At 41.8% G+C, this 13,746-nt stretch overlaps 1 protein-coding gene across 5 annotated transcripts; it reads left to right on the top strand.

Moving 5' to 3' along the window:
• The first annotated feature begins 2,881 nt into the window (after positions 1 to 2,881).
• On the top strand, positions 2,882 to 13,693 carry LOC136439185 (uro-adherence factor A-like). 5 transcript variants are annotated; one of them, XM_066434443.1, is made up of 8 exons: positions 2,882 to 3,016; positions 5,305 to 5,561; positions 7,224 to 7,300; positions 7,471 to 7,514; positions 7,858 to 8,062; positions 8,370 to 8,527; positions 9,683 to 10,537; positions 13,135 to 13,693. In XM_066434443.1, exons 2-8 carry the CDS (start codon positions 5,428 to 5,430, stop codon positions 13,147 to 13,149), a joined length of 1,488 nt encoding a protein of 495 aa, XP_066290540.1. In that variant the 5' UTR covers positions 2,882 to 3,016; positions 5,305 to 5,427; the 3' UTR covers positions 13,150 to 13,693. The 5 variants fall into 5 exon arrangements, with proteins under 5 accessions (XP_066290540.1, XP_066290537.1, XP_066290536.1 ...); XM_066434440.1 differs by lacking the exon at positions 13,135 to 13,693 and adding an exon at positions 11,089 to 12,767 and having other exon boundaries at positions 2,883 to 3,016; positions 9,683 to 11,052; XM_066434439.1 differs by lacking the exon at positions 13,135 to 13,693 and having other exon boundaries at positions 2,883 to 3,016; positions 9,683 to 12,767.
• The last annotated feature ends 53 nt before the right edge of the window (positions 13,694 to 13,746 follow it).

Here is a 13,746-nt window from a genome sequence, read left to right as displayed (position 1 = left end):
AGGCGCTGTCCAGGATGCAATAACTTATAACTGATAACATAATAGTAACGTAACCCCCTTTGTCAGATATTGCATGGATGGATGTAAATAAATAACAAACTGTTGACAGGTAAGGCCCAATTTTGTTGGAATGTGACCCCTGAAAGCGCACAGAAAGTCCAGTGTGTGTGAGGTCTGTAGCAATGCGCACAGACTGAAGTTTCCCTGTGTATCATAAAGACTGGGAGGGGCCAGAATCGTCAATTAAAGTAATGTCACTGTTGCATTGTTGATTCGCGAAATAAAATAGAAAACGGTTACTAGTATTGCAGGAACTTCACGGTATAACATACGAACCATATACCAGCTCTTGCTGTTATGTATTTTGTACCAGGTATGTGTAATGATATGTGTATAGACCTATTAGGACTTTAAATCATGTAAACTGTATCTTTGTTACATATTTTGCCTGATCCTTACCTCTTCCCTTATGACCTCAATGAAAAGCGGCCTGCAGGACGATCTGAGCTTCTCATGAATAAATATAGTTCAAACAAACACAACACACAATACAACCATTGAGCTGTATGAGATTGCTCCCATTTAGCGCGGGGCTATCCCCCGCATCGTCTTATGTTGCGATTTAATGATACGTTTGCTGACGGCAGATCAACAAGCGGCGTGACAACCCAGATATCTATCAGGATTCCGGGCATTGCGTACATTTACCATCACCATCAAATCGGTCCCTCTTGCGTATGATCCCCATGCCTGTGCCTTCCAGCTGTGGCACAATATGTCAGACTTTATGAACCGATACGTACTTCATTCAATGCCACAGATAGATTTGACTATATATTTAGATGCAACAGCTCATACAGTGTTAAAATAGGCAAATATATAAAAGATTGTTTTGTTATTAGAAAAAATAATGATACTCAAAATTAGAAAACTTGAATCATGTAAAACCTAAGAGAGTCATTTTGATGTAGTGAATTCCATACTCATGTCTTGTTCTATGTTTACTGTTGTTGCCATACTTTGTACCTGCTACAATGGTCGCGCAATAAAGTTCTTCTTCATGAGCAGTTCGTGTGCGAAGGAGCAATGACCATTTTCTTTTTTTTAAAGCAAAGTTCAATAAACGTTCAATTGCCGTATTGAACCCGCCAACTAACGGCTACATTTAGACAGACTCCAGTTGATGTCAGCTATCGCAGCTGACGACGAAAATGTCGGTGTCAACTTTATACATAACATACATACATACATACATACATACATACATACATACATACATACATACATGCATACATACATACATACATATATACATACATACATACATACAAACATACATACATACGTACATACATACAAACATACATACATACATACATACATACATACATACATACATACATACAAACAAATATACATACATACGTACATACATACATACATACATACATACATACATACGTTACATTACATACATACATTACATTACATACATACATATATGCATACATGTACATGACTTGTTCTTGTGAGGACCATATGTCTGGAACACAGCATCACACCAGTGTCTAATTGGTCATGGGGAATGAATGATAGCTCTATAGTGGGTTAAGCGGTTGTTGTTCGACAGATAGAAATGCGATAATGATAACTGACGGTCTGCAACAGGGCCTGGTCTGCAATATTTGCAAACATTCACTTCACCATCAATCTCTGTAGTATAAGGCACATCATGTATGTTCTCGACTATCCTGGTATAGGCTGCCATGTCTTAGGTCTCACAGTTCACATAGAATGACATTGCGAGCGCGTGTAGTGACACCAGGCATCAGCAAATACGAATTTTCTTCCAACCATTAAGTACGATTGGCTAGTGATGAATTGAACCATAACCCTTCCGGACGCCATAAAGAAATGGACAAAGAGGGCCAATGAGTTGTAGAGCGCCTTGATCGTCTTACTTCTATTACCATATATTCAAATGAACCATCTGCTGGGCCATTATTTCGTGTCCATGTGACTGCTTGTTTCTTTTGGTCAATGTTGTTTGCAGTTGACTCATCTTGATACCGACAGTCACATTATTCACCACTAAAAATACTTATCTTCGACTCCATGTTCACTCGTATATACATAGAGACTTATGTGGTATAATATACACATGGGACTTTATATAAATGCTGGAAGTCAATTAATAGCATTATAATCTGAACTGATCAATGATTCTATTTCCGGCTTCATTTTTTAAGCAGGCAGTGCAGTAGTACCCGCTACAAGAGCTTATACTCATACAGGTAGTGTCGTGACAAAAACAAAATTCAAAACACATGTATATCAATATGTAGTCGGCCTTGTGTTGTCGCCAGAGCAATACATTCCTACCGATAGTTGTTATGACGTGCGGACGTCATGTTGTGCATGGCAACAAGAGCCGGAGACGAGTCCACGAATCTGGTATGCACTGGATACGTCCGGAAATACCAAATGCAGGGCCTCGTCCGATAGCTTTAGGCACGTAAGTTGCCCAAAAAAAGCATTATCAGAGGAAAACCTCATTAATCACTGAGTGATTTGTCCGTACTGACAATGCCAAATCAAAAACTCTCTTTAACTTAGTGACGTAAATCACCTTGTTTTGATGTACAGAGATTGCTATATTCACTGTTACAATGATGTTTTCCCGGTATCATCTGTTATCATGTCCAAAATATCTAATGTAATAAATGACAACATAAAAGCATCTAAATCTGCATAATACACTTAGATAACAGTCAGTTTCTGGTTTCATACAGTACGTCAAACTAGCTAACCCCGGGAACACTAACCAGATGCCAGGGGCTATCTAGTTACAAGGCGACTATAAATAAAGGTCTGCCCTGCACGTACAGCAGTCCGTGGTTAAACTTGTTGATGAACACGGAACAGCGGGCAGTCAGGGCCAATCACTGGGAAGAGAAACGGTTGCTTAATCTCCAGGCTCCATAAGCAGAGAGTACCAGACGGGGAAGCTTCATCGGTACGTCATTTTAGTATTTACGGGGCTTTTCACATGTAACGTTAGATGTAGATAAAGGAATTTGGATGGGATCAACGTGGTCTATCATTTGTAACAACTGTCACAATCTGGACACATTACGTCACACATTTCGCCACAAATAGAGCTTCCTTAACTTTCGTTTTATCAACCCTTCATCTAAGCGTGTTGTCGAAGAGCGATGGAATGTTTGTGACAACTTATACTACATGTAGTAGTATTGAAACATTCTGTTTGTATTCTTCTTTATCTCTATGAGGATCATGGCTCTGGGGATAAGTAGCTTGTAAATGGGACGTCTATATCTCACTTGCTGATATGTTATGTATCCATGTACATATCTATTTGCTTATTGTTTCTCTGTCAACACATATCACAGAAAATCAGGAAGAAATCTGTATAAGATAGCTACTACCCGCTCGGTTTATCGCAATAGCTACATATAGATTCCGCGTCAGTTCCACACTTTCAACGCCCCTGATATGGATGAACAAGCATGCAACAACTAAAGTAGTACGTTGGTTGAACCAAGAAAATAATACAAAACGTTTTCTTTGCCATTATTGATCCAATAAATCTTGAAAACAATGGTACGGTAGAAAAAATAGATTCGTAAATCTTCTGCAATTTCCCCAGAATGGAAACAATATTGACCACCGGCAAAACTAACTATGTATGATATGTAGATAAGTAATTCTTTCTATATGAATCATTGTGTAATCCTTGTTAGAAAACAAATTCCTCAATCTAATAATACCCCGACCAACCCAACCGTCTATCAATTGCAACATAACTTTCAACAGTTTTAACACCATGCATGCTTTTCCCATCACAAGCATTTGCATTCCTTCCAGTGAGGTTGTATCGAGTATCTCCTCAAGGCTTTGCAGACGGCATTGCTGTCGTTCTTCAGGTCCGAGTGCCAAATTGGCAAGGAAATTTGCACAAACATCCTACATGTTTTCTGTGACCTTCGTGTCGACCCACTGTGTCCATGGTGTCGACTGTAATGTACAGTAAACATGCCAAATTGGCTCGCTGGATCAGTCAGTAACGACATTGGTAGAACATTGTGATGAGGATAGTTTGTCATGGTGATGATTAGCCATTAAGGTTAGATCGTAACCTTGGAAACAAACTTCGTGGCCAGAAGATTGCTGGTGGCATAAGTTATGTGATACTACTAGATAGGTGCCGTGTCAATCATCTAACCTTAAGATACACCACGGCAGCTACTTAAATTGATAAGTGCCTTAGTAAAAAATAAAACTTAAGTACGAAGGACAAAAACGCATTTTCAGTCCCTTCTCCAGTTAAAAAATACCTTTCGGCCATTTGATGCATTTAGGATGAACGTTTAATGATATTGACACTGTAGTTTGTTAATTCCATTCTCAACTTACTTCGATTGTACACGGTCAGCTCCATGTATGTTGACAATATGTGACTTGCATTTCAATTTTATGTAAACTTTTACTGAAGGTCACAAATCATCACCAGACAGCTGTGTCATCCGCTGACGTCCATGACACCACCGTCAATCATCACCATCATGATCCCGACATCTCTGCACTGTCCATATGTGTGTCGCCCCTTACACGTCTCGGTGCCAGCTACGCTTATGGAAATCTGGGCGTGTGACATGTACAAGGCCATCTCTTGGGGTCGTAGAAGAGAAAATTTTCCCATGACTTTACGATTTGACATTGGACCCGTTTTGGACCATTATTTAGGATAGAAAGTGTGCCGTAATAAAAATCATTGACCTACTTGGAATATATGATACGTGATATTTTCTAAAATCCATAGAGCATGTTCCATAAACCTTTATCCCGGGTACGGTCTGAAACACAACGGATATGCTATAGTTCACGTTCCTCGTTATACATTTTTGGCTTCGACATGATCGATATTGAAGTTATTTACTTACTGACCCCCCCCCCCCCCCCATGTATCTCCAGAGCTTTCATCATACCTTAATCATCATACCAAAATCATCATACCAAAATATACCAAAATACGTATGCGCCTGCTACATTCATACTCTAACTTTAACTAGCTATAGGTAGCGTGCAACCCTCCAAAATGCAAAGCTGCAGTTTAGATTGTTGCCGCATATATTAATTGGCAGACATAACAAGCATCAGGCACGATAAATTTTCACCATATATGAAAGCGGGTAGAAGTTGTGTACATCTGCGTGCGAAGCCACCAGGCCCGACGATCCACAGCTATCAGTCAGTCTCACATGCCAATCTCTATCCACTTAGCACTTAGAGAGACAACATTGCCTCGGACTGCTAAAAAAGGGAACAGTCGTTGGTGAGTGTGTACTACAAAAGGACGGCGGGACCGCGCAGCAGGCAGACGCCCACTCCACGGTCAGAGGAGTCATGCCCCGTCCGGTGGTGAAGCCTCGCACGGCCGCTAAATACCAGACCAGCTGGAAGAACAGTGGCGGGAACAGCAGCCCTCCCTGGAAGGAGTGGAGATTCGGGATCAAGCCAGGAGCACGGGGCAAGAAGTAGTAAGCACAGTTTCATTTCAACAAGCTTTTCGCACACAATTACTAGCTAATCATTACATTTTGGTAGTTAGAGTATTCTGAGCCATAACAGTTTGTAGTAGATATGGGATAAGCAAAATCAAGTCACTGGCTGAGTTTCTGTTCATCACGTCATCACTGAAATCACGCGCGACAGGGGCAGAAACCTGGTCTATTTTAGCCACGGCTGGTCTCAGTAAATAAGTCTGCGCTAGGATTTCATCCAAAGCGGCACAGTGGTCACATAGGGTCAGTCAATCAGTGCAACTAGGTCAGTAAGGGCAAGTGAAAACTACATAGGGAAACATATCTGCCGATGAATATTGTAACCTGTAGCAGTTTCTAAGCAGAGTCATGATGTGTGATCTGGGAAAACCAATTCATGATATAGCTTTCAAACTGAAACATGGTCCAAATTCAGCATTGACTGATGATACGTAGTATATGGCCAAAGTCACTATGTAAATTCAGTCAGCCGTTGCTATCTCAAACCAAAATGCTTCGCGTTTGTATCCTAAATTAGTCCTTGAAAGGTCTCTGTTGACTCTGTATAAACGCCGAGAATAGCTCACACGTGTGTGCTACAACGCGATCTTTGTTGTCCACTGCACCCAAGTTCATGATTCAAGGGGGGCTGCCAATCACATCAACGAACCGATGAAATTGTTTGCTGCTCGGACAAGGTCTTTGATCTGCCTGTTTGCTCGCGGTGGCTTTCAAAATGCCTTCAGTTGAAATTCAACGATACCAGAAATAACTCTGTAATGAGCCTCACATTCTCCTACGCAGAGCTGAACCCGCGCCATAGAACTCTGCCCCTGGTTCAGCCCTGTGTGAGAGATTGGAGCTTCATAGCCATACGACATCAGTGATTTCAAGAAGCATACGAAAAAAGGCAATAAGATGCACGTAAGGGAATTCTCTCGCTCTCGAGCTCTCACTACATTTGTCACGCTACAATATGTACATCTCAGACAATGTACTTGAATAGTACAACTGAAGAGGAAAACAGAAGCCCGAAGTTGGACGCTGCCCCCATAGGAATCTGTAAAATGTATACATGTATGTCTAGGCTATTTCCAGCATCGGTACTATGAAATAAAGTGGTGGCAAAAACTTTGGCATATCTGGGGGTATCAGTCACGGTCTATGACGTAGACATAGTGATTTGCCTGGTACTATAGTACTTTTCCTCTGAATAGTGATGGTTAGTGGGAATTCTCCAATGATTGCTTGACTCGTTATCAAGAGCAAGACATAGCAAACTGCTTGTGATGGAAGGCCTGTATCCATCGTGTCCTCTGCACACGCCCGCCGGTTAAGGTCCAGGCCTAGCAGCTTATGATAAATGTTTCTCCCGCCATACCGCACGAGGACAGACGTGTCGGCACGCAAGCGTCCTCGACACGACGAGGTTTATCAGTGAGGTCACGTGGACATGATGAGGACACTGCCAGCTGTTGGCTCGATGTGGAACATGGCAACACTTTATCTGCATTGCAATACTGTTGAGATATATGCACATGCGTGCCTTATAAAGTGAGAAATTCAAATAAATAAATGTACAACATTGTTAACCGTAAAATGGTTGCTTTGAGAATCCCCGCTTACTCTCCCATCATTTTTCCATTTTCCTCTTCACAGCTATACTGTACAAGATGTTACTATCGGGGACTTCACACTCAACATGAAGGCAGTCTACAACGTCACACAAAAAGAGGGTACTTATTGCATCAACATTCTCTCTGTCAGACAGTGCTGAATTATGTATTTTTTGTAATCGTGTGTTAGTTTATTTCCGAAGAAAAAAAAGATCGATTTTTATGTAAGTTTGATTTATATCAATGATATCCATCTATTTTTGTTTGATCTTACATGTCACATTTTCCAGCTTTGTTCTTCGCCACTGGACTTAGGCTGTGGCCATCGGCAAGGGTAAGATATCAGTTATAAGTGTATACGCATACCTGCTCTCTTCCCAGGCATTCGTTGTCAAATAAGTACAAATGATGACATCAAATGATAAATCAATGGAATGTTAGTATCTAAACACATTACATACTGTCGGAAAGCAAATGACGTACACAACACCACGTCACGTGTGGCATGGAACTATTTCTGGTAAAACTCTTTTGACTGGATGGTCATCTCCTATGCGTTAACAAGGAGGTTTTAAAACTTCATTGGCGTAAAGAACTATTTTAATATATTGCTAGCAATACATAACTCACCATGATCGATGCAACAAATTTAAGGTAGCACTCTCCTCTTCCCGCAGATTTTGTCCATGTACCTCGCGGCACACCCTGAAGTCCTGACGGCAGCAGATGCGATTGTTGAGCTGGGGTCGGGGCCTGGTCTGGCGGGGATCGCCGCGTCGAAGCTGTGTGGTCGACCGAGTAAAGTCTTCATGACCGACCACAATGAGAACGTGCTCGAACTGCTTCAGGAAAACATAGAAAGTAACTTTGGGGAAGGAGAAGGTAACTATGCTAGCTAAGTACCTGAAGTGATTATTGTATACATAACGACTGATGACTGACTTTGTTTCAATCTCGTAACAAAAGCTACCAGAGAGCTAAAAGCTATTTAGTATACTGTCTATCTTCTGTACATGGTCGCATGCATATGAGAATAGGCATCTCTACTGAATGATGGCACACATGTATGTTAATAACCCATTCAAATGTAAGGTTGACATCAGGAATAAAGTGATAGTTCATTCCTTGGCTAATTAAGATCGACGCCATTAAAAACATAACTTCTAAATTTCCACATGTTTTCCAACAGATCGCCCGACCTGTGAGTTCCTTGACTGGTGCACGGGAGTGGAGAGGTTTAAGAAACGCTACGGGACGTTTGATGTCGTTCTCGGGGCAGACATTGTTTACTCCGAAAGAACGATCATGCCCATGCTCAGCACAGTCAGAGCTCTTCTTGCCGAAAAGGTGAGTAAAAGATGTTTTTGTTGACATACAATTACTGTCGACGCTAGTAATTTGAGTCCATGATTTTCTATCCCGCGAATCACACATGGCCAAATGATTGTCTGAAGATATGGATGACGAACACCGATGCACCATCATGTGCATGCTAGGTACCCGAATTCCTTCAGCTAAATCTTTTATCGACTGAATTGTTATAGATAATGCTTGCAATCAAATTATGATGTAGATAAGCTGCCATGTAGAGACTGGCCTGAAATATCGCGAGATTGCTGACCGGAGACTACTTCCAGGCAATCTGTGAGGAAGCCAGGCCGGAGAAATGTCAACAAAACTTGGTCCTCGCGATCGTTCGGGCCAGTTTCATTGCCATTGTCACTGGCTCATTAGCTTTTCCAGATTTGAAAGAATGGTGGTCAAAGGTCAAAGGTGACCGCACGGCAAAGGTCGGATCTTTTCTAAGATCTTGATCTGTGCAAGTACAAGGGCAAGTAGATTACTTCTCAATCGGTAAGTATGATTGGTTGAACTTAGCGAGGAGACGTGCTGGATGTTCGTATTCTTAACCACCAGTAGTGCCTGCGGTACACTGTGTCGAATTCTCTATTAGGGATTTGTGACTTCTCTCATACTAAAACCTAACAGATACGTCACCTGTAACATGTTCTCCACGGGACAACCCTGATGAGAAGGCATGTTTACCTCATCCCTTGTGAGCTGTGCTTTGGGAAGTAACCCATTAAGTAAGCTATGTAAGAGCAATGTATTGTGTATAGACGAATAATCTCGAACGTAATGTTATTCTTTCAGGACAGACATTTTTGTACACGTACAGATTAACCATTAATCTTTGTAACGTCTGTATCTAACATGAGATCCATTCCAAGGTTTCATTCCAAGGTAGGAGCCGATATCTTTAGTCGACCTGTCCTGAAAGGAAATGTAAATAGCCATAGCTTAGAACTGAGGATGTCACTGAATTTTCCATCTGATACAAACAATGAAACGTCATCGATACTACTTCAATGACAACAGATTCTCAGATAATACTGGCGTTTTTATAATTGACCGAATCTAGATATGAGCATGACCTATGCAAAAACAATTATATGATAAAAGCACTATAATACAACTGTCTATTTTGGTCTGTTGCCACAGCCATCGTCAGTATTCCTGCTGGTGTACGTGGGGAGGCTGAAAGTCTATGACGAGATGTTCCGGGAGTGTTCCACGGAGTGCCAGCTGCACTGTACAGAAGTGGCGCTGGACAGTATCCCGGGGGCTGCAGACATTCAGGACGACAACGCCATGCTCCACAAGATCAGGGTCATAGTTGTCAGACACAAGGAGTTCATGGACAGAAGTCTGGACCTCCTTGTTGCGCAGACGCTTGAAGGAGTTCAAACTCTCGAGGTGGAAGACACCGCCGACAACAAGCTGGCGCAGCAGGGAGCAGAGGTCGAGAATCCCGATCTCAATGATGGCGTGGCCGAAGAATCAACGAAATATGACATTTTTCCTATCGCTGACAATATTAGTAAGCCACAGAGCTCCGGGCCAAAAGAACCTCCCGCAACAAGTGATGGACATGATGAATATTCAACCATCATCGACGGAACGACAGGACGCCAACCCGATTGCAGGGTGATCGTCCCACTTAAACACATTGCAGCAGAAGCACTGGTCGATTTAGCTGAAGAAACATTACCAGCCCAGCCCAACAGTGGAGAGGTGATGCACAGCTTCAGTACTGTCAGTGTTGGAGGGAACTCGCAAGCCGAAAGCATCACGAAGAAGGAAAATGATCTGTCAGTTTTGCCGAAAACAGACGAAGCACCGGCGATGATGGCATCAGCCGGTTGTCACGAGGCAGCTGGTAAAGACATCCCGATGAAAAGCCTGACGAAAGCGGACATTCCCGTTATCTCTACCGTGGAGGCTGTGTGTGAAGCTGAGGGGAAACCGCCGATTGTGAAGGGTGCTTTGACTGCTGATGAGCCTCCATCTATTCAGGTGACATCTACGGAAAATGTAGTTGGCCTATTGTCTAATCTAGAAACAGAGAAAACGGCCGTAGGATCTGTTGTTGAGGGTAGTGATAAGATAGTAGATGATTTCGAGCCAAAGCCAGGGGAGCCTTCTCCAAATGATGAGGTTATATGCAGTTCACGAGAATCAACATCAAATTCTGGTGATACCATAGATGCAGAGGCTGTGGCAGACATGTTAGATGATTTGCTAAACGAGGCTGTCTTAGCTGTTGGCATCTGCACCGGTCAGCCATCTGTTAGTATCACAGAAACAGTGCGATGTGCAGCACCGAATCGTGTTGATGCCAAATTTAATCAAGAAGAAGAGTCTGCCTCTATTACCAAGTCAGAAAACGACAGGCAATCTAATGATATAACGTTAACGAAAAGTGAACCACTTGGCGAAAATGTGTCCGAAGTTGAGAGTGAAGTCTCGTTGTTTACGGCAAGTAAATCATTAGACAGCACACAGAACGATGGCAGAAATCTGGTACAATCCTTTGACAAAATTGCTTTGTCGAAAGACATGGGCACCAACAAATCATGCTCAGACTTCGGCGGCGAAGATGAAATCAACTACCATGTAAATAATTGTAACAATGAAACACGTTTTGATACAGACAAAAAAGTATCAGTTGATAATATTGCAGACGAGCAACTCCAGACAGTGCCAGGTGATGGCGTTAATGGAGAAGACGAAACGTCAATCATAAAACGAGAGGATAGACAATATTCTAGTGAAGAAGGAAGCTCAAATGATTCGCACGAAGAGTCATTTGAGAGAGATTCAGTAACATCTGATTCCAGTGATGAACATATTGATGGTTCGATCAACGAAGTAACAGACAGTAGGTCTGACAAACTAGACAACTACAAAAATGCTCGTGAGAAAAAGGCAACTGTAGAAACATCCCAAGAGCTTGAGACAAAGACTAGATATCAATCTTTCAGTGCTAGCGATTCAAATATGTCTCTGTACTCTGCCATGATGCATCTTGTTCTGATCCCCACGTTCGTGTCCGTGGTCATGTTTCTTGTTTCTCTTCTGGCTGCCTCTATTTGGTTCCAGATTTTCTTTAATACTTGAATAAGAAATGACGATAAAGGAAATAGGAAACAAGAGACAGAACAGATCCAGCGCGGGGCACATGAAGCGACAAAACACACTGAAGAGTTGTGTTGGGTTATCGAAAGATTGCTTGCTCAGTACTAGGCCATCAGCGAAGTCAATAGCCCTGATATGCTCAAACTTTGACCCTCAACTCAAAGCGCTTTGTGCTTTTGAATTCAAAATCTCTGTATTCTTAGATTTTGACCTGGCATTTGTCAACGTTAGCCAGTTTTACTAAGTTCAATCAGTCCCGTCATGGTTACAGACCGTAGCGTCGGTTACCCAGCTGGAGGATGTTTAGCTCCCTCCACAGAAGTGCATAATGAGGTAATCACCAGTACCTTTGGGGGTCGCCTGTCCTCCATGGGACCCTTAGCAAACTAGGGCGACTCCAAAAATACGTGACACCAGAAATCGTGGTTCACACGTGCGTACTTCGAAAGGGCTAATACCGTAGAGGTAAAGAGACTAACTTGAAGTCAAGAGTAAAGCTTCAATGAATCATTGAAAGCACAGACGCATTGGTTCACTTTTCGAAATAAGTAGCTATAATATCAGAATAGAAGATAGCAGGATAGACACTAACGTGTTTTATTTGTTACTAAGTGAAGTCCACTTCATAATTAGTCAAAACGATAACAGGAAAGTGGATATTCAATTAATTCATAGGAACTGAATTTAGAGAAGGTAGTGTTGATGCACGAAGAAGGTGAACGAAAATGACTTTCTAGCTTTGAGATATTTTAGTGTAGATGACGTGTGTATTACGTTATAGATTAGAATGTATTACGTTATTTTCCTCGCTGTACTGGGATATTAGTCTTATCTAGCGCATGTCCTGCGATCTTTCTTTAACATCGCCGTAGTTGATAGACTGTCACCATCTTGCAGCTGTATACAAATATCAGAAGTGTGAAGAATTATTGTATGTGATGCATGTTATCATCAAAGCTGCCATTGTAACGCCATTCGTTGTGCTCAATGAAAAGTATTTCAAGATCGGTGCTTACGGAAAATGAAATGCATGAAATTTGTGAGTAGTTGATGGGATAGAGAAGCAATTCGCAACCGTCTGTTTTCTATAAAGCTTTTATAGACCATTGTTGAATCTGTCGTCTTCATTGTGTTTTCTCTTAACATCGCAATGCTGTACATGCTACATGTGCTTTAACCTGGCTTTTATAAGCAGAGTTCACAGTTGAAACTCTTAGAACCGCTTTCCGTATGACCCCGGGGGCTACCGCAGCTTGAAGGTCGAGGAATCAGGCAAGATTATTGTGTAAAGGCCAAAACGTTTTTATTCCGAAATCGTACCCTCCAACCATGTAAGGCAGAGCTTAGTTGTTTTGTAAGCGGGACCTCTAACGCTTATCTCGCTGCATACTAACGTCACGCCGCAGTGCTGTGTGCCTCCTACAAGTTGAAAAATGACTCATGATTTTATCTATGTATGTTGATACCTATTCTAGGTCCGGAGACAGTGAAACAGCAACAGGCATACAACTTACAACACTTGTAGGATGACGTCACAGCCCGTCTGATGGCTGAAAAAAATGTTCCTGGGTATTTTGACATGTATTTGGGAACGTGAAACCTGTCCAAGGGCAGAGTGAAAGAACGACCCTTTTGATCTGACTATCATCCAATGGGCATACAGATATTGAACTTCTTAACATAGATATATGTATGAAATGTGTTATCCTTTTTTTATTCAAATGAGAAACATGCTAGCACATATACTCATGGACGATGGCCGTCTTTACACACGCGTTTTGAGTCGACTTGGAGTCGACTTCGAAAACGTGTGTGTATCAAACCCAGCCGGTGGGATATCGTAAAAGCCAGAAGCAAGGCATACTCGCTTAATACTCAAGTAGACATGATTAGTATCAATCACTGACAAAACAGTAATCAGTGGCTTAACCGTGTTATAAGTATGTTATTTAACCCTTGTAGTTATATGATGTTTAATAAAGTAAGATACTACAGGTCTTCTGTGTGTATTAAAGAAGAGCGCAGTTCTGTTGACTGGTTACAATGTTGTGGATTATCTGGATTTACGCGCGCATCAATTGTCGTTA

Source organism: Branchiostoma lanceolatum, chromosome 7 (genome assembly GCF_035083965.1).
Source record: "Branchiostoma lanceolatum isolate klBraLanc5 chromosome 7, klBraLanc5.hap2, whole genome shotgun sequence".
NCBI classification, from domain to species: domain Eukaryota; kingdom Metazoa; phylum Chordata; class Leptocardii; order Amphioxiformes; family Branchiostomatidae; genus Branchiostoma; species Branchiostoma lanceolatum.
This window is presented reverse-complemented; position numbering and strand designations above follow the sequence as displayed.